Source organism: Leptonychotes weddellii, chromosome 3, assembly GCF_054177405.1.
Source record: "Leptonychotes weddellii isolate Sample4059 chromosome 3, ASM5417740v2, whole genome shotgun sequence".
Taxonomy (NCBI): domain Eukaryota; kingdom Metazoa; phylum Chordata; class Mammalia; order Carnivora; family Phocidae; genus Leptonychotes; species Leptonychotes weddellii.
The window spans coordinates 4,075,030-4,099,782 of record NC_138371.1 but is presented as its reverse complement, the minus strand read 5'-3'; the positions used below and the strand labels follow the sequence as shown (position 1 = coordinate 4,099,782).

Below are 24,753 nucleotides of genomic sequence, written 5' to 3'. Positions count from 1 at the left end.
TAGGGTCTGCTCTTTAACACCTGTTATGAGTGACTACAGATTCCAGTGATCCTTTATGTTGTTACTTTAACAATGAAGTTAACTGGGCTTATTCATGGTTCTTTGTATCCTTCCCTATCTCACAGATGGAAAGAAATATATTTGTAAACAGATATATTTATATGATTTGTTTTATTCTAGTGTACGGAAATGCAACTAACATTTCTTTATATTGGTCTTATATACTGTCAGTTTACTAATTGTTGTTCTTATTTCTCATAAATCTAAATTACTTGTGGTTTCCTATGTAAACAGTCCTGCAATCCATGAAATTTTTTCTTTATTAGAGTTTAGATCTTCTATTTTTCTGTTTCATCTTATTGCATTGGCCAGCAGGGTTGAACAAAGGTTGTTACAGTGAGCATCTTTGCCTTGAGCACCCTTTAACTGATATGAAGTGATTGCTTCTAACAGTTCATCACTAAGAATAGTGATGCTGGGGCGCCTGGGTGGCTCAGCCGTTAAGCGTCTGCCTTCGGCTCAGGTCATGATTCCAGGGTCCTGGGATCGAGCCCCGCATCGGGCTCCCTGCTCCGCGGGAAGCCTGCTTCTCCCTCTCCCACTCCCCCTGCTTGTGTTCCCTCTCTCGCTGTGTCTCTCTCTGTCAAATAAATAAAATCTTAAAAAAAAAAAAAAAAGAATAGTGATGCTGTGGGGTTCGATAGGTACTCTTTGTCCAATGTAAGGGGGTTCCCTTCTAGTTTGATAAAAGATTTCAGTCATATTTCTTTTTCTTTTTTTCTTTTTCTTTTTTAATAATTTTTTAAATTTTAATAATTTTTTATTACATTAGTCACCATACAGTATTTATTTTTCTTATTTAGTTGTTTCCCCCTTCTGATTTGGAAGGTGCACCTTCTACTTCTTTTCTTGTAGAGATTGACCCTGATACTCTATCATGTGTGCCTAATGTTCGTCCTCCACCCCCTTGCAGAGGAGTACGCCACCCGAGAACACATTGGTTCCAATGTCCTCACCCCACTAGCCTGTCTCTGGTACTTTCAAATGAGACTTTATTCTCAGAAGTAGTATTTGACATAATTTTCGCTTAGATGCATCTACATCTCTATCTGTTCACCTGTTCACCAATCCTTCCCTAGCTCTGACCTTGTTTTCTGGATGCTTTTGAAGCATATTTGTTAGTAACTCCTTTAGCAAGGGTCTGTTGGTAATAGACTCTTCCCATTGTTGTGTGTTTTTTATTTTTCTACATAAAATATATTACACTCTTTCTTCAAAGAAGGTTTTCCTGGGTTCCACATCTAGACTGACTTTATTTTCTCCCAAGACTCGAGGATATTATCCCTCTGTCTTACAGTTTTGATTGTTGCTCTTGAGATATCTGTCATCCATATGGCTGCCATTTTTTTTAAGAGCAATCTGCCTTTTCTTGCTTTGTGTTATTAAGGGCCTTTTCTTGTCTTTGGTTTTCCACAGTTTTATAAGCTTCTGGTGTGGTTTTCATGGCTGTGATCCATCCTGGTAGGTGCTGTTTCCCGTGTCTAGAGCCCTGTATCATTCACGGTCCTGTGAGGCTCCCACCATTTGCCGGGTGGTCAGGCGTGCGTCACACCTTCCACATACCCCGTCATCTCTGTTTCACAATGTCCTCACTCCTTCCTCTGTTCAGTCTCTCCAGGTCTGTCCTCTGGCTCTTCACTCCCCCACCCCATCCCCTCACAGCTCCTCCTTCACCCTGGGGCCGGTGGGGGGGGGGAGTCAGGGCTTGTTTTGTTAACCGCTATCATTTGAATTTCCAAAAGAGCTACCCTTTTTTCTGATCTGCCTGATCAATTTTCATGGTTTCCTTTTGCTTGAAAATTTAGGATTCCATTTTTTGTGTTTCTTTATACATTTCACGCATAGTTACTTTAAATTCTGTATCCGTAATCCTTTGGATCTAAATTTACTGTCCTGTTTTCTGTGTGTTTAGTGTCTTGGTTTTGAGTTCACACGTGGTTGATCTTTGTGGAAAGCTTTCCTTGGGAGGAGATGCCAGCAGCCAAGGAGGCTATGCAAACCTGGGGCCCGTATCCCCTTCCCGTCCTGATTGCTGGGTGGAGGTCTCTCAAGTTTCTCTCTCCCACCTTATTATGACCTTATTTATCGTGCCACCAAAGGTTTTTTCCCCCTAGGGTGGCGTTCACTTGTAGGCATTTAGCACTCAGTGCTCTCTGTTCTGGCATCTTAATTCTTGGGGACTCGAGGAGGGAGGAGAGAGGGTAGGCTAGGGGCTGGGAGATTAGGCCATCAGTGCGATGACAAGTACGTTTTGTGGAGAAGCCCTGCACACGTCTGTCCGCCATATTGCAGGGCAGTATGGTTGGAAGAGGCCATGGAAGCCACACCCAGGCCTGTGCTCCCCTAGGAGGAGAATGGCACACAGTTGTTAACACGGAAAACTCTGAGGGACCCTGCCGGCTGAGCCAGAGCCAGGGAAACAGTTAACTGAGGGCTGATCTGGGTGATTTTTGAAGGTTTATGACTAGAAATAGCATTGTAACCATTAAGAGAAATAGCGAAAACCAAAGAGGAGCATTTGGAGATTATAGCAGATCTATCTCATGCATATTAATTTGATGCGAGGACAAAATATTTAAAGAATATCTGTGGGCATTTTTTAAATCCCCCAAATGATTGGATCTGGGGGGTCAGAGCTAAAGATCTGAGAATTGTCCACGTATATCAGAAGTGACTGGGGCGCCTGGGTGGCTCAGTTGGTTAAGCGACTGCCTTCGGCTCAGGTCATGATCCTGGAGTCCCGGTATCGAGTCCCGCATCGGGCTCCCTGCTCGGCAGGCAGGGAGTCTGCTTTTCCCTCTGACCCTCCCCCCTCTCATGTGCTCTCTCTCTCATTCTCTCTCTCAAATAAATAAATAAAATCTTTAAAAAAAAAAAAAAAAAAAGAAGTGACTGTCTACGCTTTGGAAGGAAATGAACTCTCAGAAGCGGTGAGGGGGTGGGGAGGCCATGAACTAAACCGGGGGTATATATTCACCGGTGGTCGGCAAAGGAGGGCCAGGAAGGAGAAGCAGCAGCTGTGATGTACAAGCTAGAAAGAGAACTCCGGCTGAGCATGGCAAAGCGATCACAGGTGTGCCGAGTGCACCCTGGGTTCCCCTAGGGCAGATACTGCTAGCTGAGTGGAGCACTCGTTCTCCAAGAACCTGCAGCCAGCCCTGGGACCCTTCACACCGATGCCGGGCAGCTGCTCAAAGCTCTCTTGTTACAAAACGTTGAGAACTGTCCTGCTTCCCTCCCACAGCGTCTCAGAGTAGGAAGGGCCTACGGGTCATCTCTGAGAAGCTGAATTTCCTCCAGGCTCCCTCTGAAGAGGACGCACTAGGGGGGATTCACTTCTCAAGGGTGTGGCGTCCCAGAGTTGGCTGTTGAATCCGCAGATAGTGGGCAAATACGGACAGGAATGTTGGGTGGCATAGAAGATGCTAGAAAAGGAAACTTGCGTCCAGTCTAAGTAGAGGGAGAAGACAAGTGGTGGGATTGACTTTGAAAGTGATGGAGAAGCCACGAGGAGATGCTGTAGGGAGAGTCCCATTTGGAGATTTGCAAGAAATGAAGTCTGACGTTCCTGTCAACAGTTAACTGTATTTACTCCCATGAGTCGATTTTGCATACCTAGGTAAGTCCTGTTTACGTAATTAATAGGACGAAGCCAACTCTGCTCTCGCAGTTGAATTCGAAAGTCTGGTCTTTGCAGGAGCTCTTGCGAGTGTTTCAGTGGAGAACGCTCCGTAACAGCTACCGCATTGGAATGAAGCAAAAAATATCGGTGCCCCTGGGCCACAGACCCCCATCAGTATTCTCACTGCTTTGTCCCGAATCATCTGAGGGCATGTGTGCGCCGGTCCCCCCCAGACGATGTCTCCCGAGTGCTGGAACCCTCCCCCTCCCCCTTGGGGCCTGGTAGCCACGTGCCTGAGACATCATCATTGGAAGGCAAGCTCAGTTCTTTTCCTTAGTTCCAGGGCATGTAGCTCGTGATTCTGGCTGGAAGGCTTTGTGGCAGGCCAGTTGTGCAGAAATTTAACTGGGAAGCTACTGGTTGTAAATTTTTTTTTCACTGAGAGGTTCAAAAATTCTTGATCAGAAGGACTTTTGTTGTGCATTTGAATTTCACAGATTAAGACAAGTGTGAGCCTGTTCGGTAGATGTAATCAACAGTTGTCACGTTGCATCCACGAATTAGCAAGTTTTCCCGACGGCCTGACTGTGACTTATGTCCTTCTTTCTTATCTCGCCTACCAGTTCACTGGGGTGGTTTTGCATAAAATACATGAAGTCAGGGTACTGTCTTACAAAATTCAGTGTAGAAGAGATTTGTAATTTATAGTGTTAGGACATTAAACCCCATGGATCGAGAAGCTAGGCCTTTAAAAATCCACAGATGTGTCTCAGCCAATAATTGCAAGGTGTAATTGTGGGTCAGTCATGGGGAGACCTATTTGTAAGTCACAGCAAGGTTTTAAGGGTCTTTTTTTTTTTAAGATTTTTTTTAATGTTTTATTTATTTATTCATGAGAGTCACAGAGAGAGAGAGGCAGAGGGAGAAGCAGGCTTCCTGCCTAGCAGGGAACCCGATGCGGGATTCGATCCTAGAACCCTGGGATCATGACCTGAGCCGAAGGCAGACGCTTAACCATCTGAGCCACCCAGGCGCCCCATTTTTTAAGATTTTATTTATTCATTTAGAAAGAGGGAGAGGCAGAGAGAGAATCCCAAGCAGACTCCACACTGAGCCAGGAATCCGATGTGGGGCTCGATCCCAGGACCCCGAGATCATGACCCCCGCCCAGATCGAGAGTCGGACACTCAGCCAACTGAGCCACCCAGGCACCCCCTCAGTTTTTAAGTTGAAAATCCCAGCAAGGCCGTGGGTGTCCAAGGACATCCCGGGATGGGGGGGCAGACACCCCCCGGCCTTCCCCCCGCCCCCCCCCCGTTCCACAGCAGGTGCACTGCTCTGCTTCGTGTAAACACATGGGTCGTTTGTTCTCCTGCTCAAGAGCACAATAGATTGGGGTAGAATTTCCGATGCCCTCTCACGTCTGAACTCTTATCACCATCTCTCCAGAACTCGAGCCAAAGAGAGTCAGGGAGCGTGGAATGCGCACATACATACCCTGCAAGCAAGCAGGAGACACCCCCCCACCCCGCCAGCTGAGGCTCCTGTGTCTCTCAATGCCTTCCGGGGACCCTGCCCTTACTCTTCATGGGGCATCTCCTTCAGCCCCTTCCCCGAGCTCTGCCGGGTCTTCTCCACGTGAAGCCCAGCTTGGCCCGTTTTGGGGTTCAGCCAGGGCCAGGCCTGACCCACACTCGGCAGCTGCGCCCCACAGTGCGCCCACATCACAGGAGATTTTAACAACTCCAGGATTGTCATAGACCTTTGAGAAGCCGATGGAAGTGCTGGACCCTCTTGTCAGACAAACGTCATTCACATTCCCTGAGACCGGGTGCATTAACAGAAGGCCTTCAGCAGTGGTTTGGCCAATGGACGTACCCACCTTCCCTCCTTCGGGTACTGTTCACAGCTCCCAGGGGACTAAGTTCTAAAATAGTGATTTTACGTGGAGCACAATACCGTTATCATCAGAATGCGTAAAGATTTTATGTAAAAGTAGCGTGGTCCTGTTTCTAAGGCAGTTGGTGCTCATTTAGGGAAGTGGTTCCCCAGAGCTGGCTGTGCATTAAGAAACTTCCCGTTCCTGGGATCAGGTGGGCGGGGTCCATCAGCCACAGTGGCCGAGGCTGCTCCTCTCCTGAGACAGAGGGAAGCAGGGAAGGACATGATGCGCGGAACAGCCTCCTTGTCTCGGGGCTGAGGGGCTCCAGGGGGGCAGGGCTCTGAGCGAGCAGCCTCAAGAAGGGCGGGGCTGACCTGGACAGCAGGGAGCTGGGCGAAGGGCAGGGGCTGGAGGTCAGGGGCTGGGAGGGATGCTCGGGAGCCGAGAGTGTGGAAGGTCGGGGCTTGGTGCGGTAGATGTGACCACATGCAGGTGACAGAGTGGTCACCTGGGCAGGGCTCCACTTGGCAGGTCATAGGTGGTTGATAGCTGCTCACGGGGCGATCGTAATGCAGCTGCGTCATGGCCCAGTGACTGGAAACTACGGCTCAAATGAGATGTGCCTAAAACTCCAGCTCGAGATTTCTCCGCGGTTATTGGTAACTGGTCATGCTGTTTATATGTGGCGCCCCGTCCCTTTCATCTCCATGGCAGGAGTGGGGCTAGACGAGAGCAGAGGGTCTCCCGTGGCCCAGGCCGTGTCAGCCTGAGCGGCACACATCACTGAGCCAGTGGATAACACTGTGGAGTAGGCGGCCTTTTCCCCCATGTTAAGGGTAAGGAAGTGCGCCTCGGAGGAGTCAAGTCCGTCCAACGACCCCACAGTGGCAAGTGGTACAGCAGGATTTGATTGCAGGCCCCACTCTTCCCTGTGCAGACGGTCGCCCCGTGGCAGCCGTGACGTCGCCCCAGACCACCTGGAGTCCCACCCACTCTCCAGGTGGGAGACGATGGAATGAAAGATGAAAGCCTTCCTCACGGGAACGGGTCTTCTGCCATCAGAGAACAGAAACCCCCAGGCATCCCTGTTTGCGGTTGGTGTATCTCTGGATCTACATGCAGGTGCCTGAAAGAAATCAAGACTACTCTGAGATTAGTGCTATTAACTGAATTTTCACCCCCACAGATACCTCCATGGTGCAGTGAGTGACAGTGTTATTTCCCCGAGTGGCTTCCTCTGTGCCCAACACAGAGACACGGACATCACACACTGATTTTCATTTTTCCTCATCCCCCGAGCATTGATTGAAACCCAGCTAAACCATGCTGGCTTTAGGAACCAAATCTTGCGTGTTTGGAGGTCTGCGGATTCAGATCTCCGCTGTGTAGTCGGCCGGTCCTGTGTGTGCCGCCAGCCCCATGCAGGCGCGATTGAACCCAAAGGCACTTTTATGACCGAGGACGGGCAGAGGGGCTGCGGTCTCATGAAAGCTAAACTCTTCATCCCCACCACTCTGTGTTTCAGAACAAGAGGAAAACTTTGAGTTTATCATTGTGTCCCTCACTGGCCAGACGTGGCACTTTGAAGCCACCACATATGAAGAGCGAGATGCGTGGGTCCAAGCCATCGAGAGCCAGATCCTAGCCAGCTTACAGTCGTGTGAGAGCAGCAAGAATAAGGTAAGACCCTTAGCAGGCTGCCCCCCGAAATCAAGAGCCACTGATCGTTAAAGGGAAGTGGAGGCCCAAAGGAATGCCCAAGGGAGGGGAAGCATCATATGATGTGTGTGATTGACAAGACCCAGTTATTCTTCCTGAGCGAAAAGCTAAATAATTGAAAAGAATAAAAAACACTTTGTGTCGATATGTATCAAGTATGAGTATCCTAGCCTAACCATGTTCCCATGGCAGAACATCCCGTTTTAAATCTTGACTCTCTCAACTAATCCCAAATAGAAAGCATTGACCTTTTTATGGTGGATGATGGGATCTTTTAGACTCTTGTGGTGTATGCGTTGACATTTACTTTGTTTTACGCAGCATACACTCAGGAGAGGAGAGGGAGACTTAAAAGATGCACTGTTCTCTTCTCACAAGTGCACAAAATTCAAACCCATGTCAAGTTACAACACTGAGTCTTGTTACGGATGTAAAGGAAAAGCAGAGGCTCAAAGATGAGCATGCAGGGCGTTTGGGGAGGAGACCGTGTCCATTCTCTAAACTCTGCTGATAAAGCCTGCTCGGTGTTTTATTCAGTAATCGGAGGTGATTCTTTGCAATTGTTCAGCCAGAAAAACAAAACAAACTGTAAGCCACATTTTCTAGACCACTGCCAGTGATATTCCCATTATGGCTTTTTTCTCATTCATTACTTAGTAGCTTGGATGTTCTCAACCCCTTCTCTGGGACATTGTAAAGTCTCAGAGCATGTCGATTTTTCAAGCTATGATCAACTAGAAGAGGAGAGAAAGAGCATTGCCCACCGACCTGCACCCTGATTTGTGACCATTTGAAGAAACCTCTGCCAATGATTTATGCTCAGCTTCGGCATTAAGAAGGGAGTCTATCTTTCAGAAAGATGGAGTGTCTTACTTTATTACCCTCTTTAACCAGGGTAAACCAGACCACAGCCGTTATTATTATAATGTAATTTGCTTCTTTTCTTTAAAGGTGTTTTATACCAAGGTGGGGAGAATCAGTGCCTCTCCCTTCTGAGAACCTTGGCTTTACTGACTCACGTCCACAGACAGGGCTCCTGAAGCAAATGCAAGGAAGCTTCTGGATCTCCTCATGGACGGGGATTGACCACATATATCACACACAAAGCATGGGAATCTAGTTTCAGAACAGGAGTGGGGAGAGCACGTGGCCAAACAGACAGACACATCCTCCAGATTTTGTACACAATCACAGTATTTCACATCACACCTGAATCCATGCCACATCCTCAGGATTCAGGAGGATCTAAATCTCCCGTCTCTTGTTTCCATTTCACGCCCTTGCCGGACTCAGCATCACTTCTGGGCCTGACACAAACACTGGCCTACAATGCTGTCCCTTTCACTAGCCGCGTGTGCTCGGGGTGGGGGGCTCTCTCCCTCGGAGGACTCACGAGCACCAGGGAAGACAGGCTCACACCTGTTCACCTTGGGTGTTTGCTGAATAGGTGTCAGAGTGCACAGTATGGAAGTCCCATCCAAGGAATAGCTGAAGGGAAAATACAGACTCAGTTGAGAATGAGCTCTAAGAAATTTTGGCTGCCTGTGAATAATTCAGGCAGGGGCGTACGTATATGTACATCTGCTGTGAAAGTCAGGTAGACAGACAGACACATCCCTCTGTGCACACATACACACATACTCCAGGTGCCAACATAAATTGTTAAATACACTTTGAATCCTGGGATATCCGACCAAAAGGAATAAAATCTTCATAATGCATTATGCTAATTAGAGAATGGAAGCAAACAAAGTATAATTTATATTATTAGGTAGTAAGCAATCAGTCATCCCACATCAGACAATTTGACATGAGATGATTCAATTTATAAATTCTGACATAAAAATGAAGCTTGTTTTAAGTGTCCTCTGAAATTTGTTTGGGTGTATGCATCGGCAGCCTTTAGGAACAGTATGTATCCTGGGGCGCCTGGCTGGCTCAGTTCGGTAGTGCATGCAACTTTTGTTTGATCTTGGGGTTGTGAGTTTGAGACCCACATTGAGCATGGAGTTTACTTAAAAAAAAAAAGTTAGCTTAAAAACAGCACAGACCCTTGTACCTGGCACCTCTGCTTCCAAAAATTTGTCATCAGTAAGTAATGACAAATGCAGGCGAAGTTTTAGCAATAAGTGAGTTCTTTACAGCACTATTTACAGTGGAGAACAATTGGAAACCACCTAGGTGTCCATCAAAGAAAACTTCAGAAAGAAGTTCTTGTAAGCGGCAGGGTGTGCAGCCACTCAAAATGATGACGTGGGAGAATGCGGGGTGCATTGAGAAGTGACCCTGTGTCACTGGGCTAAAAGTGCACGTTCCAGAGCAATACAGGCTGGCTTTTTTTTAAGTACACGTATGTGTACAGATGTGCTTTTAAAAACAGGCTAGAAGAAGAGATATCATACTGTCAATAAAACTTAAGTATGGATGATCACATCATAGCTTATAAATTCTTCCGTTGTTCTTTTCCCCCTTAGGTATTTCTTTAACTTGTAGAGAGAAGAGGGTTAAGTATCAGTTTAAGAACAGACGCCCCTCCCTGCCCTCCACCCTCCTTAGTGACTCCGTTGCCATAGCAACTGAGATACTCTTAATGTGAAAAGTGCATCTCTAAGGCATGAAGCGTGGTGTGGACGTGGCTTCCTGGCGAGGAATCATGAGCTGTGTCTCGTGGCGCCGATTAAGCCCTGACCCGTGGCTCATAAGCAGATTATTTCCCATTCTTCCATCTTCAGAGCAAGCCGACACAACAGGGCCCGTTAACCACTTCCATTCTCCGGGTGGCGGTTGGTCTGTGTTCACTCGCGAATGATCCAGAACTACCTCTGTCCTCACTCCAGGTCGAGGCCTCTCATCCGACAGGTCTTAACACGGGGCTCGAAGCATTCTCGGGCAGTCATGCTTTTTCCCCAAAGACCTCAGAAGAGGAGTGGCTGCTTCAAACGGTCCTCATCCTGTATCTGCTGACAGATGATTTGATTTTGCCCCGACGTTACTCGGGGACGCGTCAGTGTCTCCCGGGGTTCTTACCTCTTGCCTTTGTCTTCCTATGCCCAGTCCCGACTGACGAGCCAGAGCGAGGCCATGGCCTTGCAGTCGATACGAAACATCCGCGGGAACTCCCACTGCGTGGACTGCGAGACCCAGAGTAAGTGTGGGCCGGGGAAGGGGGCCGGGCCCGGGACACGGGAGGTGGGGTGGTCTGGTGACGCCCAGAGTGCAGTGGACCCACTTCGGTCATGCAGCACGTAAGGTTTATGATGTGACGTGACGACTTTTAAAGAATTGAAATACTCGTGTTTGGATTTTATCCTACCACAGTACCCTGCACACGAAAGCGTAGGTTTGCCGTCTGCCTCCGGCCCCCGGATGAGCAGCCGTCACACCGGGGGGGCGGGCGCACGCCCAGATTCCGTGCCGTACCCAGGAATTAACCTTTTGCTTCATCAGTGATCATATGCTTGTTTGCTTTCTCATGAAAATACAGCACAATTGTTAATTCCTGCCCAGAGATTTCTAGGGTTGGTATTTTTCATTGCAAAATCATATATTCTGGATTTTGGCATCAAAAGGCCTTTCTCTTTTTTTTTAATGTGAAATTCGCTGTCCACTAAAGCCTTTGATTGAACTGATAGACTTCATCATAACTGCTTCGTGCCTTCGAGTGACCCAGTTTTACTTGGTGCTTCCTGCCGTGCAATGCGGAATACTCTGTTCCCTCTGAGAAAGTCATCTTGTTGTCATCCTTGAGGTTAAAGACTGACTTTTAGTTCTCTACATCCCAGCCCTTAGCCCAATGCCGGGGGCATTCAGTAAACTTTTTCCAGTCGTATTTTTTGTTGTTGTTACTAAAAAACAAAGTTTTGATGCAGGGCACCTGGGGGGCTCAGTTGGTTAAGTTCCTGCCTTCGGCTCAGGTCATGATCCCAGGGTGCTGGGATCGAGCCCCACATCCCACTGCCTGCTCAGCAGAGAGTCTGCTTCTCCCTCTCCCTCTGCCCTTCCTGCTGCTTGTGCACGCTCTCTTCTCTCTCTCAAATAAATCAATAAAAATCTTTAAAGAACAAACAAAGCCCACAAAGTTTTGATGAGAGGGAGATCCAGTTGAGACCAGGTGAAAGTCACTGGCCCCAGGCTCGGTGTCACCTGGGAATCACAGGCATGTGATACGGTCCTGGCCATCCTGGAGCCCGAGCCTGGTGGGCAAGGTGGGACCCAGAGACCACGGAACCTGCCACCATGGCGAAGGGCTGTTACATTGCACACGGCAACTCAAGCAGACTTTGTGCAGAAGTTGGTGTTTAGAGGGGCTGAAGAAGTCATGGCGTCAGGGGAATAGCAGGACATGCACCTGCTGCTCAGGTTGGAGGCTGGTTGGAGCTGAGAGAGGTGAGGATGCTCAGTGGGGGAAGGTGAGGATGCTCAGTGGGGTGGAGGCGAGGATGTTCAGTGCGGGGGCAGGGGTGAGGATGCTAAGTGGAGGTGAGGATGCTAAGTGGAGAACATTAGAGCCTTTCTCTTCATCTGTAAACAGTGGGAACTCCTTTGAGTTTCAGAGCAGGAGTGAGATGGATTCTGAGCTATGCTTGGGAAGATGGGCCTGGCCCTACCATCTCCTGTAGATTGGAACAGGACAGTGGAGAGAGGAGGAGGCCGCTGTGGGGGATGGTAAACAGGAGGAGGTAGGCACTAACTCAGGTTGTTAGAGTGAAGGGCAGGGGCGAGCCTCCCCTGAGCAGCCACTGTGCTGCAGGGCAGGATCGGGGAAGGTCACCAGGCCAGTGTCTGTGGCCCCCAGGGGAGAGAAAGGGTCTCTTCTTCAGGTGTCTTGATGAACTTCTCTAAAGTATCTTCTTTTGTGTGAAGTTTTAAATTTTACTTTCAAAACGTGTCATGAAAGGAAGTTACAAGAGAGTACTTATTAAGTGTGCGTTTTTACCAAAAAGTTGTTAAAGTAAGAATTTTTAAAGCTGTCAGAGCCTCCATTAGGAGAAGTGCCTACGATAATTTCCACCATACAGCCGGAGCCCCTTAAGAGGGACGATTTCCATGGCTTGCAGGCTTCATGGTACGAGGCACATGGTACGAGGAGGTCAGGAGTCCTTTCTGCGAGCAGGTGGGTCGCTCGAGTGCCAGGTGTGGGGTTGGGGGTGCGGAGCTGTGGGGAAGGGAGGCCCCTGAGCAGATACGCAGGGACGAAGGGAGCGGGGAGAGGCCGAGTGTGACAATTCCGGAGAAAAAAGAGATCGCAAGCTCCCATTCTTTAAACACTTTGTCTCCGTCAGGCCTGTGCCAAACCCACCAGGGCACTGTTTTTTTTTAGTTCTTGTGACTGAATGTTGGTGCTGCGGTCGGCCCCACGGCCCCACTTACAGGGGAGGAAATGTGGAGTCTGAGGGGGGAGTTATATTTCGAGTTATATGTCCCAGGTCACAGAAATAGCAAGCGGAGCTCCTTGCCTCTCTGCTGTATTACAGAGATCAAGGACACCAGGACACGTTGGCAAAGACTTTTTGTTTTTTAAAAATCAAAATACTTAATTTTGGTGCAAATGCTGGGAAGGGCACCACCCCCACACTGATGATGACCTGTAAAACCTCCCCGAGCCGTTTAGCAGTGTACATAAAAAGCCTCGGGCAAGTGGATGCCCTACCCTCCAGCTGGGTCCTCCAGGAACCAAGCCCATGGGAATGAGCAAAGGGGCCCAGAGACGTAGCTTCAAAGGTGTTCATCACAGCGCTGTTTACAGAGCAAAAAATCAGAACATCCCAAATGTGCAAAACTGGAAGAACCATTGATAGTGATGTCTTCTCAGTGCAATAATGTGCAACCTTAAAAAGTGATGTTAAAAATTTAAAAAGTAAGTTATGTAAAAAAAATGTATTAATTGAGATGGAGAAACTTTATAATGCATTGGAAATGAGAAAGTATTGAGGCAGTGAGTCAAGGAGATCGTAGTGAATCACTTTAGGAGTTTAGGCAGAAAAGGTCTGTAAGGATGTATTCCAGAACGTTGACCCCACCTATTTCTGAAATTGGTCGGGTCTCTGGTGATCCGGGTCATCTAATTGTATAGTGAGCACCTGTGTCTTGGGAAATTGGATATTGAGTGGCCTGTATTTCAGTGTGTGCAAGTACACGCAGTAGTCAATCATTAAATGTAAGGAGAGGCTCTGGTTTCTGGTCAAGAAGAGGTTGCCGCATTCTGTGGGGCCGGGAGAGCCTGATTTCACCGGGGGACCTGGTCCTGCCTGCACCTTCCCGGGGGTCCCCAGCACCAGAGCTGGGGGGGGTCATCGCTCATGCTTCCAGAGGGTTCCGGCAGGAGGAGGTGGCCAGGCCACAAACGTGTGGGATGCTTGCTTGGGCCCCAGCAGGATCGGGGCTTCCCTACTCTGCTGCTGAAGCCGAAACGCAGGGAGGTGCATCCTGCCCTCTGCCTCAGGGCCTGGGAACCGGGCCCCTGGCTAGTGTGTAGCCTAGGCGGGTTTTTGTCCTTTTTACTGATTAAAGGACTTCCTCTTTTAATTTGTTTTCTGGTTTGTTTATTTGGCTTTTTGGGGGTTTTTTTGTTTTGTTTTGTTTGAGAAAGCAGAAATTGAGAATAAGAAAATGACGTTTTTGGGTCCCAGATAGCTTGGTGTGTTCTCTGCGGAGACGGGATCAAGTTAGGGGACAGTGGCCACTCTCTCGGCCGTGGTGGACAGCACGGAAGCAGGAACAAAGCACGTGCCCCTGTCCTCCGAAGCGTTGTCGGGGACAAAGGTGGCGGTCGGCTCCGACACCAGCAGTGAAGGAATTAGCCGATAAATGAAGTGTTCCAACACCAAGGGTTATTTTTAGTAGCAAGTGCATATGTAGATTGTTCAGTGAACAGAAGCAAGAGAAATTCTTGTGTGTGGTGCATTTCTTCCACGTAAATATGCACAGATAAAAAATAAGTTGACTGTGATTAAAGTGGGTTGGTAGTTCCAAAGATTTTCTGTCCTTGTTCTTTGGAACACCTTTCCTGACTCCTTAAACCTATCTTTAAATGAGCCCATTCCTTTTCTCATTATAAAGGGATCTTAAGAGAGGATTGAGGGGGACTTGAAGATGTGGGCCCTTCCATTGGCTTTCTGTCCCCCTGACAGCCGGGCCCTTCGCTTCGTGGTCCTGTGTCCGGTGGTCACATGGGAGGAACCTCAGGCTCCGGATGCCACAGACCCCTCTCCGGATGATTCCTACTGGCTTGTAAACTCTGCCGCCCCCACCATTCAGCTGTGTCTCATGGGGGCGGGGGGAGTGGGACTTGGGCATTTCCATGACGCATGGGATTTGGAGCAGTAGGAACCCCCACCCACCCATCGTTCTTCCTAAGAATGTGCCACACTGCCGGGAGCCGCCTGTCTACACCTGGTAGGCCCCAGAACGGGCTCTGAGCTTCCTTAGCTCGGGGGTGCCCATCTGTAGTGAGCTTGGAGAACCTCAGCGTCTGCCCCTTGAGGAGTCGCAGCCTTCAGACATCTTGCTTCTGGGAGATCCTGCCGTAAAGATAACTAACATGTTCGGGAAAGTCCATCCTCCAGAGCCCTTGAGAGCCCAAGAGTTTGGAGCCCTGGCGTGCTTGTCGCCGGTAAGCCTGCCCTGCATGAACAGACCCGGAGAGGCAATGCAGCCTTTCCACAGCTCCAAGACCCCTCGTCCACGAGACCCTCCTGCTCGCCTCGGCAGAGCCGACCCCTCCCTCCTGGCTGGTGCCTGACGCCCTGGATGGAAATCCCGGGCGTGAACTCCTCCCACCAGGTCGTATTAATGTTGGAAACAGCTTTTCCGTTGTACCACTGGATGTCTGGGACCCTCTCTTACGTATCTTTGTGTACCCCAGACCTGCATAGGAGGGGACTCCACTCCCCTCTCCCTTCCCCAGTCTCTTGATGTCCCAGCAAAACCTGTAGCAGGAGCACATTCAGCCTCTCTCTTCTGCTGCTTGCTTTTTCCCACAGGCATAAAAAGAAACCGCAAATTATATAACTATATACTTTTAAATTACAAACAAATGATATAACTATATCTATAAAGACATCCTTGGGTCTTTGCCCACGTGTCCCCTCAAAGAAGCCTTCCCCGACCACCACGGGGTTAAAATGACACACGCGGGTCCGTGTCCCTCTTCTCCCTAGCCGGGTTTTCTCAGAGCACACACTTACCGACACGTGGCGTGTTTATCTCGTTTGTTCCCCGTTGGTCTGCCCCGTGGAATCGAAGCCCTACGCTTAACCCTCAGGACAGCCCCACGGGGATGGACATCAGTAGCCTCATGTCCCACGCGAGGCCTGCAGAGCAGAAGACGCTTGCGGGGGTGGGGGGGGCAGACAGGCAGCGGAGCGTGTGCTGACAGGCCGGTGGTGGTGGTCTCTGCACTGGGACGGGGGCTCCTGAAGCTAGACGGGACACCGGAGACAATCCAGAGCTTTAAGGCCACGCTGGACTCACCTGTCGGCCTGAGGGGGCAGCCCAGGGCCGCGACGCCCCGATGCATCCTAAAGGGAACAACGTGTACGACGCAGGCAGTGTCCCCGGCAACACGTGCATGCTGACACCTGCCAACAAGTTGTTCCCATCTGTTGGGGCAGAGGCAAGGCCATCCCGCCCGCGGCCCCAGTTCCTCGGTATTTCTGATTTCCATGGAGATCTGCACGCAGTCACTGAAATGTGTCCTGTGTAGGCTGGTCTCTGAAGCTTGGAGGGGGAAGGGGTGGGGCGGTGGTACATCGAGTCCCAAACCAGGGGTCAGGGTCGTCGGGGTCCCTCAGGACGGGTCCTCTGCTCTAGTGGGGCCATTCGTTCCTTTGCCTGAAAGTGCTCACTGAGGCGGGCTCTGGGGTGTGGCGAACGAGAAGAGGTCGGTGCCCCTGGCCCTGCCCGACACGGGCAGGGTTTTGCGAAGTGACGCACATGTGTGTGACAGTCTCCCAGGGGCAGCTGGGAGCTGCTGAGAGGAAGCGAGCTGCGTGCTGGGGCCAGCAGGAAGAGCCACTGGCCACGCAGAGGGGCGCAGTACCGGGGGGTCAGGGAACCGAAGGGCTCCTGAGAGACACGTGCACAAAGACGGGCTCGCTTCTGATCCTGCTGGTCAGGATTGTGGGTCAGATCCGAAGGGCAAATGGCAGCCACGGAGGGGTTTTGAGAAGGGGCAGGACGCGGTCAGATTCGCCTAGGAGACCACGTTTCCGTGCGGAACGCAGGCTGCGGGCATTAGAAGGCGAGGCCGCAGATGGGAGGCTGCTCCGTCCTGGTGGTGACCGTGGCATGGACCAGGGCGGGAGTGGTGGGGCAGGAAGGCGACGAATACCAAGACTTGGTGATGGGCTGGGGGGAGATGGAAGGATCAGGGTCGATTCGCAGAATCCCAGCTTGAATAACTGGGTGAATTAGTGCCATTCGCTGGCAGGGAGCTGTCCCTGGCAAGAGACGATGTTCAAGGGCAAAATGTGGACAGGGAGGTACCTGCGAGATTTCCAAGCGCAGACATACAGTGTTCATTACAGGAGCTGCTTGGAGAGAGGGGTCTATCCGTGCTCGCTCCTGAGGCGGGCGGTATCTGTGGGTAGTTGTGAGCAGCTGGGTCGTAATGGGATCCATGGCTTGGGTAGAGTTTGCTCATCAGAAGATGGGTCTGCAGAATCCCCTGAGGTAAGGGGTGGGTTCAGGAAGAAGAACTGGGAAGGAAATCTAGTTGGGGAGCCAGACAAGTGCTAGAAAAATCCAGGGAGGGTATTGACCAAAAAGCTACGTGAAGGCAGTGTTGTAAGAAGAAGTATCCAGAGGTCAAGTAAAATGATGCCTAAACACGGCCCTGACCTTGCCCGGCCCCATGACGTTGGCTGCCCTGCTCCAAGGGGGCGGGTGGGGGTAGAGGCCAGGTGGGATTGAGAGGTGCAGACTCAGAGGTGGCCAGTGTAGGAGCTGGGCTATGAAGGGGTGCGGCGGGGCTGTTCTGCAAACTGTTCACCACCCCACCGTCTTTTCTGATCACCCCACCCCACAGGGCCCAGGCCAGCCCTCCTGCACCTGCTATGGCTGGCCTCTTCCTTCCCACGCTGTTCGTGCATTTCTCCCTTTGACTCTACCCTTCCGCATGTAGTCTGCATTTCTTCGTTCTATTTATATTTATTGTTATTATTTGGGACGTATGTTTCGTCTTCCCACCCAGAACATCTCCGAGTCACAGACCTCTCTTCTCCTGTTCCCCCCGCCATGGTATCCATCCCCACCTCCCAGAGTCTGTGTTAGATATGAAAGAAATGGCTGGCTGATTTCTGATGAATTAGCACAAGGCCATTCCTGGGTTTTTGTTGACTCTTCAAGTGTACCTAGAGTAAATATTGATTATCCGTGGATCATTTAAGCCTTCCTTGCGTCTGTTGGTGGTTAAAGCCATTGACTGTCCAGGTGAACCCCGTCTTTGCAGATCAGCTGTGGATTCTGGCACGAAGCCAACCTTGGGCCTGAGTCCTCTGTCTTCGGTGCCACCAGCCACTTTCACACAGGGAATGACCCAGCTCAGGGGTTCCAGCCGGGTTCTCTAAACTCATCTGTTGTCCTTGGTGCGTTATCACAGCCTAAAGCATCGCCATTCATTCTGCAGGTCAGGGTTGATCCAGCCGGATCGGAACCTAACTGGTAGACCCTGCCCTCCATCTTGCCAGCAGTGATGCTGGGAGCCGCTCCAGTGGTTGCCCTTAATGTAAGATCACTGAAAACCATGTCTTCGTCGTAGCGTGCCTGCCTTTGTCTTTGAACTTTGCAAACATGTTGGTCGTATGTCTAATGAAAACTCAGATGTGCCTAGAGTTGCAGAAATGGCTGGTTTTAAGGGACACTGTAGCTTTGGAAATACTCTGGAGCGCTCCCTCACTTTCCCTCTGTCAGCAGCCATCCACTGTGGATGCCAGGTCATATACAGTTCTTTTCCATGTGCATCTGCGCTCTCAAGGGTGCTGCGATTGAGGTATTAGAACGTGCATTTCTGTGTCCAACCCAGTGCCTGCACCTGTTTATTGTGTGGGAAATTCCTAAGCTTTGGCTAAAGCCAGATTTTTAAAAGGCATCCCCAACATGCCAAACCTTTTGAGATGCCTAAATCAGCATGCAGGACTGGCCAGAGGGCATTTGTAGGCCCTGTGAGTCTAGGGAGGGACAGCCGGATGTGAAGTCCAGTAACTGGCCTTTTGTTCCTGAGATCCTGAGGGCATTTGGCATGAGTGATGATGGTCTGACGTCTCTCTTCCCACAGATCCAAACTGGGCCAGTTTGAACTTGGGAGCCCTCATGTGCATCGAATGCTCAGGGATCCACCGGAACCTTGGCACCCACCTTTCTCGAGTCCGTTCTCTTGACCTCGACGACTGGCCCATAGAGCTTATCAAGGTGATGTCATCCATTGGGAATGAGCTGGCCAACAGCGTCTGGGAAGAGAGCAGCCAGGGGCGGACAAAGCCCTCACTGGACTCCACAAGGTAGGGACGTGGGCAGGCGTGTGGCTCTGGGGCCTTCTGCCAGCACGGGAAGTGACCTTAACGACGGCCTCCCCCGGAGCCGCCCTGGCGACCTGTAAGAATGCCGAGGGGCCCGGCATGGAAACGTCTGTTTTTAAAATTGGTTTTCAGCAGGCGTGGATAATTCAGACTCCCTGATTTTTTATGTTTGTTTTTACACCTTGGGGATTCCTCTCCCCCTCTTAGGAATGTATTAAGCTTCCAACCTTATGAATATATCACTTTAATTAATACATTTCTAATAGGAGTAAGATGTGCAGCGAACACTAATTATGAATTTTTGATTCTTTAATTTTGTGATTCTTCTATCTTTGAAAAGCATCTACTCAGTTGGTTTCCCTCCCCACCCCCACAGACCTACAGTAAGCCAGTTTACAGTAACACAATATATTTTATTTTGTAAAATATATTTCCAACACATTTAAGCAGCTGAGTTCAGAGTAACGTATGGTGACTCCTCGTTAATGTTAATTGTTACCCCGTGTAAAAAACGCATTTATTTTGAGCCCATTTATTTTCTCATTTTTCATTTACAGCTATTATAAACCGTTTTTGAGTACACATACATATTTAATGTACCTAAGAGGTGATAAAATGGCATGTCTTCCGAGAAAGCCTGCTTCACAGAGACTGAGTGGGCCATCGGGTCCCTGCGGCTGCCTCTGGAGGAGGGGCCGGGGGACTCCCTTTCCGCTTTTGCTTCTCGGGTGTGTGATGTGAAGGGAGAGGAGGGGTCTCCCATCATTAGCACTTTTTTAAATTCCTCTGGCCTGTTTTGCTGGCGATGAGACCTCTGGTCTGTGGGCGGGCCCCACGTGAGCCGTAAGAAGTCGGTTTCTGCCGCTAAGCCACGGTCCTGTGCGAGCAGTCGGTGGATTTTGTTACCTGAACGCTGAAAAATGAATTTGTGGTGCCACCTTCGGTTCAGTTTAGAGAATGAAGCTGGCGTGTTATTAACCTGCTCTTCGTGTTCTGTGTCCTGCGGGGAGGGGGCGAGGGGAGGAAGAGGCGCCCAGAGCCTTGTCTGTCTGGCATCACCTCCGTTTGCCGGGTGAGCTCGACCACGCAGTACCCAGGTGGGCAGACTTCCTGCAAACGGGAGGAATGATACTCTCCTTTAAATTCTTTATCTTGATCTGTTTAACACAAGCGTAGAAAGTAGCAGACCATCCGCGAGGAGCATTCTTAAAAGACGAATTTGCGTATTAGTATCGATTTTTTTCATAGATGTCGTTTCCTTGGAGGACGTGTAGGCCTAACAATGAAATATGATTGGAAATTGGATCAAGTTTCATGTAGGAGTGCAGAGAACATTGAAATAAATTAGGGAAAAAAATTATTCCTGCATTTTACTGTTTATGTGTAAGAGGAGTGTATATATTATTTTTAGTATCCTGAGTTGGAAAAAAGTTTTTCCATTTGTCATAATTAGCCACCGTTTAGAACGTTTAGGTAACGAAGATAGGGGTTGATATTTTTAACTGGTAAATATTTTATATGCATTTCATCTTCATTCCTAAGTGAGGGTTGCCTGCGTCCAGGCACTTGATTGTTCTAACTTGTGTATTTGATTTAAGCTCTTGAGTGCATAACTTTCTCTTCTCTCCAGCATTACGTGCATCACATCTTTATATTTTAGAGATGTGTCAGTCTTCCTGTCTCACAAATGGGGTGACCGCAGGGCAGTCCCAGCTCTTAATGGGTCACATTCGTTGTCCTAAGGGGCCGTGCTGAGTTGCAGCCCCCCCCCCCCAAGGGTGATGGTGATGCTGGGTCACAGCAGTTCCAAAGAACATGAACGCCTTTGAGGATTGAATGTTTCCTTGTGCCTTTAGTCATTCTCTCTGGGGGTTTTGTTTTTAATTAATAGTCAATAAATACTCACTGAACACTTCCTCATAGAGAAGAAGTGGTACATGGTGATTATCCCTCACAGCCATCGGTGAATGTTCTCGGGGCCACAGCCGAGTGTGCCAGGACTCCGGAGAATTTTCACGCCTGGTGTGGGGGGTGGTTCTCACAACCAGTGCGCTCCAGGGAAGTGGCACTGGAGAAACAGCATCTGAGCTGGACTTTAAAATGCAGGGCGGAGTCCAGGCCTGCGGGGTGGGGAGTGTGGGGTGGGCGTGGCCTAGGCCAAGTCCGGCCCTTGGGGAAAGTGTAGAAACCGGGAGTTGCCAGCCATGGGGCAGGACCTTCAGTTGAATGAGGAGGGGTAGGGCCGAAGGAGAGCAAAGGCCTGGGTGAGCCTTTGAGCCAGGGGTGTATTATAACAGCAACTCTGGGGTTTATGCATTCATGTGTGATCTGCCTGTTCCCAAGAGGACTAGAGGCAGCCGGCTGCGTTGTTGGAAGGGATGGAGACGAGGCAGGGAAGCCAGTTGGAAGGCTGTGGTCCTGGTGGATCCTAGGAAAGCCAAAAATGCAGTGTCAAAAATAGAAGGAAACGACTCAGCCTAATAGCACAACGATAAATCAGACACCCACCATCTTCACTGCCTTATGTGGTCTCCTCGAACAGAAATGAGAAACCCAAAATTTGGGCTAGAATTTCCATGTGGAATTCAGTCTGCGACGTGAAAATGGGTAGGCAGCCTGGATCCTGCCTCTCCGAGACAAGGAAAGAGCCCCCCCCCCCCACAACTCACCCCCTCTGGTCTCTCCGCAGAACCTATGATTGTTAATACAAACAGCTGGAGGGGTCTTTTAATGTGGCCCTAAGGTAATACTAAAAAGAAATATTTTAATAAATTTTTATTCCTATCCAAGGAAGGGCCAAGTGCAATATATCCAGGCTAATTCTTTGGAAAAGGGCCCAGCTGCTTTCCCGAGAAGCTCGGTCCATTCCATCTTGTTCAGAAGATTCATTCTGACAGTGGAATGTAATTAGAAATGTGCCGTTCCTCCCCCAAACACACACACACACATGCACACACGCACATTTAGGACCACAGGGAAGTGGGACACAGCAGATCTTTCTCCAAAGAAACAACCAGTCCCCTGAAACCACCTCGAATTGGTGTCACCCAGGCCCGCAGGTGAGTTAGGAAAACAGGCGCCTTTGACCAGCTGGCTGGCCTTCTGCTTGTTGTCCCTGCGCCCTGATTAGGGCAGCTTCGGACGGCTCATAATTGGTTCCAGTGATTCTCAGCTGCCCTGAGAACTGCCGTTCAAACTTGAGCAGCATTGTGATCAATCGAAGCTGACGGCAGTGAAGCAGTATTGACTTCCCATTCCTAAACTGGGGAATCATTAGTCAAGAAAAGCGTCTTTTAATTACTCCCAGGAAGAAAAAAAAAATCTTTTTGGCTGGATTCTGCAACAACTGCCATTTTTTCCCAGTGCATTCGATATTAAATTTATTGTCGCAGGAGGGGAGAGGACACCCTTCATCCCCCTCAGTAATGGAGGTTTAATTCAGAGAAAGGAGCCCGGTACAGCAATTAACTACATCTGGGGTGGAATCCGAATTCCCCTCTCTAATTGCTATTGATATCATTTAAGCACACACTTAAAATACTGATTATAAATGGGGATGCTGAAGCAGGAGAGCTGTGGTGACAGTGGATGGGACTTGCTAGATGGTAGGGCTAATGCAGGGACAGTGGGCTGTGTGGGGGGCAAGGACTTCATGACCCGTAGCATGGGAGCGTGCGGATCGCCCCATGCAGTGTGTTCTGTGCAGTTGGACGTGGGGCCCTGGCTCCAGTGTTAGGACACATGTGACTGGAGGGCCAGGTCACGGAGCTCTCTGGTGCCCCTTTCACAGCAAGGGATAGCAGGCTCGGAGGCAGAGAAGGCAAAACTGCGAAGACCACGCTTCTTGAGTGAAAGAACGAAGGAGTGAGCAGATGGGGGGAAGCGGGAATGGGGCTGTGTGGAACCCATGTGCCAGGTACTCCTGCTGCCTCGGGGCCTGGGGATTGCTCACATGTTGAGGGATGAAATCAGGGGCTCTCACGTGTGCAGCACACAGCGAGGCCGTCTGGACAAACCTCGGACCTCTTCCCCTCCTGGGCCCCACAAGGGTGTTTGGGGGGCTCCTCTCTGTGTCACTGTGGTGCATTGCTCTTCTCCATTCCTGTCGCCAGTTCACTTTGGAAGCTTTTGGGATTGCCTGCGGTGACCATTATTTCCTACCAGGACTGAGAGGAGCCCTCCGGTCCATGTTCCTCTTGGCAGAAGCCAGACTCCGCTCGGCTGCCTGCTTCGTCTTCCCTTCTCCCACCTTTGGGTCTCCGTGTCGAGGCATCAGGCCCGCGAGGGTCTGTAGGGACCCCTCGTGGCTGGCATTTCGGGGCAGGTATCCTATTTACACGGCGATCTGGGAACCAGCCGATTTGGTCTCGGAAATCAAAGGAGCCTGGACGTGTGTTTTCCATTCTGTCAAAGAACCCTTGGGAGAAGCTCTAAGCCCAACCGAAATCCCCCTTCCTTCTGATCCCACTTGGAAGGGAGCCGAGTTGCTGATTTAGGATACACTCTTCTGCCTCTTTGAGCATTCTTTTTCTTTCTATCATTGTCACCTGCATGTCCGAACTCCCCTCTTGTCTTTAACCTATAAAAAGATGCCACCTTCGGGAGGAAGATTTGGGGCCGGACGTCAGAAATCTGTGTGGGAGAGACTGGCCGTGCACTTCCAGATGGAGCAAGTCTGCCCAGTGACATGAGTTCCGGTCCTTTTTGATTTGGGATCGCCACTTTCATCTTATTTATGCACATGGAGATATTGATAAAGGGGAAATGTATCCAAACTGAAAATAATTGGATCCCTACCGTTAACTCTGAGATATTAAAAGCAGTACCACTTGGCCACGTCTTTGTCTCGTTAGGTTTGATCATAAGATCACAATACAGTAATCTCGGGCTCAAATTTCTGGCATAAAGATGCACTGTTCCAAATGTGGCCTCAGGGAACATGAGTACCCACACAGCCCCAGGATTATCTCATCTTATTATTTTTCAACAGTTCTTGGCCCGCTGAGGTCAGTGTTTTGTCTCTTTTGAGTGTTCCTCTATGCTTGACACCTCTTCCTATTTTCTTTCTTTAAAAAAAAAAAAAAGGGCAGGGGGAGGGATGGGGGGGAAAAGGACTTTGCAGTGATGACCAGAACCCATCTGCAGCTGGGTGGCATCTGCTCCCCACATGTCACTTCCCTCATTAACAAGCAATTGAATTAATTAAATGCTACTCAGAACACGCATAACAAGCTACCGGCAGTGTCCAAATTAGCACTGATAATCAAGGATGATTTCCTTTATTATCCTGCTAAGTGGTGTGCAGACTCTGATCTCCCTGTCTGCCCTCATCTATTTACATACCCCCAGCTTCTGCCTTTGGAAGCGGAGGTTATCTTACCTAGTTAATTTGCCACGATCACCGAGCATGGCGGATTGATGCCCTGCCCCCACTGCCACTGCGCGGGCCCCCTCCCCGCCTGCCCTCCCCCAACCCCAGCCTTTGTATCTCAAGCTCACTGATAAATTAAAGGCCACCCCTGTGGTCTCTCAAGTGAGTAATAGAGGCAGAAATTTCATTTTGCAACTGGCTGATTTAATGATCCAAAGGGTAATTAATGGCCTGATTATCTTAATGTTAAATATGTCCGGCAGCAATTACAGTGACCTCCCGCTTGTCAAGGTCCGGGCTGTGCTCTTCTTTCAATTAAGTTCTCTGGGGCTTAATGGTATGAATAAACTCCTCTGATTCTATCATCCCGGACGGACGCAGAGGGTTCAGGGAGCTGGGGGCTCGTTTGGAGTTTTAATCAGCCTGTCTCCTACTCTGGCGATCAGAGTTAACAATTATAACAAGGGCAGCTTAACTTTCTTCTTGCCCGTGCGGAGCTCCCCCACCCCCCACTCACCCGCACTTTTTTGTTGTTTTATTTTATTTATTTTCTCTCACGTATTTGAGCGCTCTGAGGGAGAAT

The 24,753-nt window shown here is 49.7% G+C and overlaps 1 protein-coding gene across 1 annotated transcript in view; it reads left to right on the top strand.

The window, feature by feature from the left end:
* Positions 1–24,753, top strand: part of AGAP1 (ArfGAP with GTPase domain, ankyrin repeat and PH domain 1) — a 370,769-nt gene that overhangs the window by 287,115 nt on the left and 58,901 nt on the right. The window contains exons 15-17 of the mRNA XM_081815292.1: positions 7,090–7,244; positions 10,338–10,428; positions 18,559–18,781. Of these exons, the coding sequence (XP_081671418.1) occupies positions 7,090–7,244; positions 10,338–10,428; positions 18,559–18,781 (469 nt within the window). The remainder of the gene's footprint in view (positions 1–7,089; positions 7,245–10,337; positions 10,429–18,558; positions 18,782–24,753) is intronic.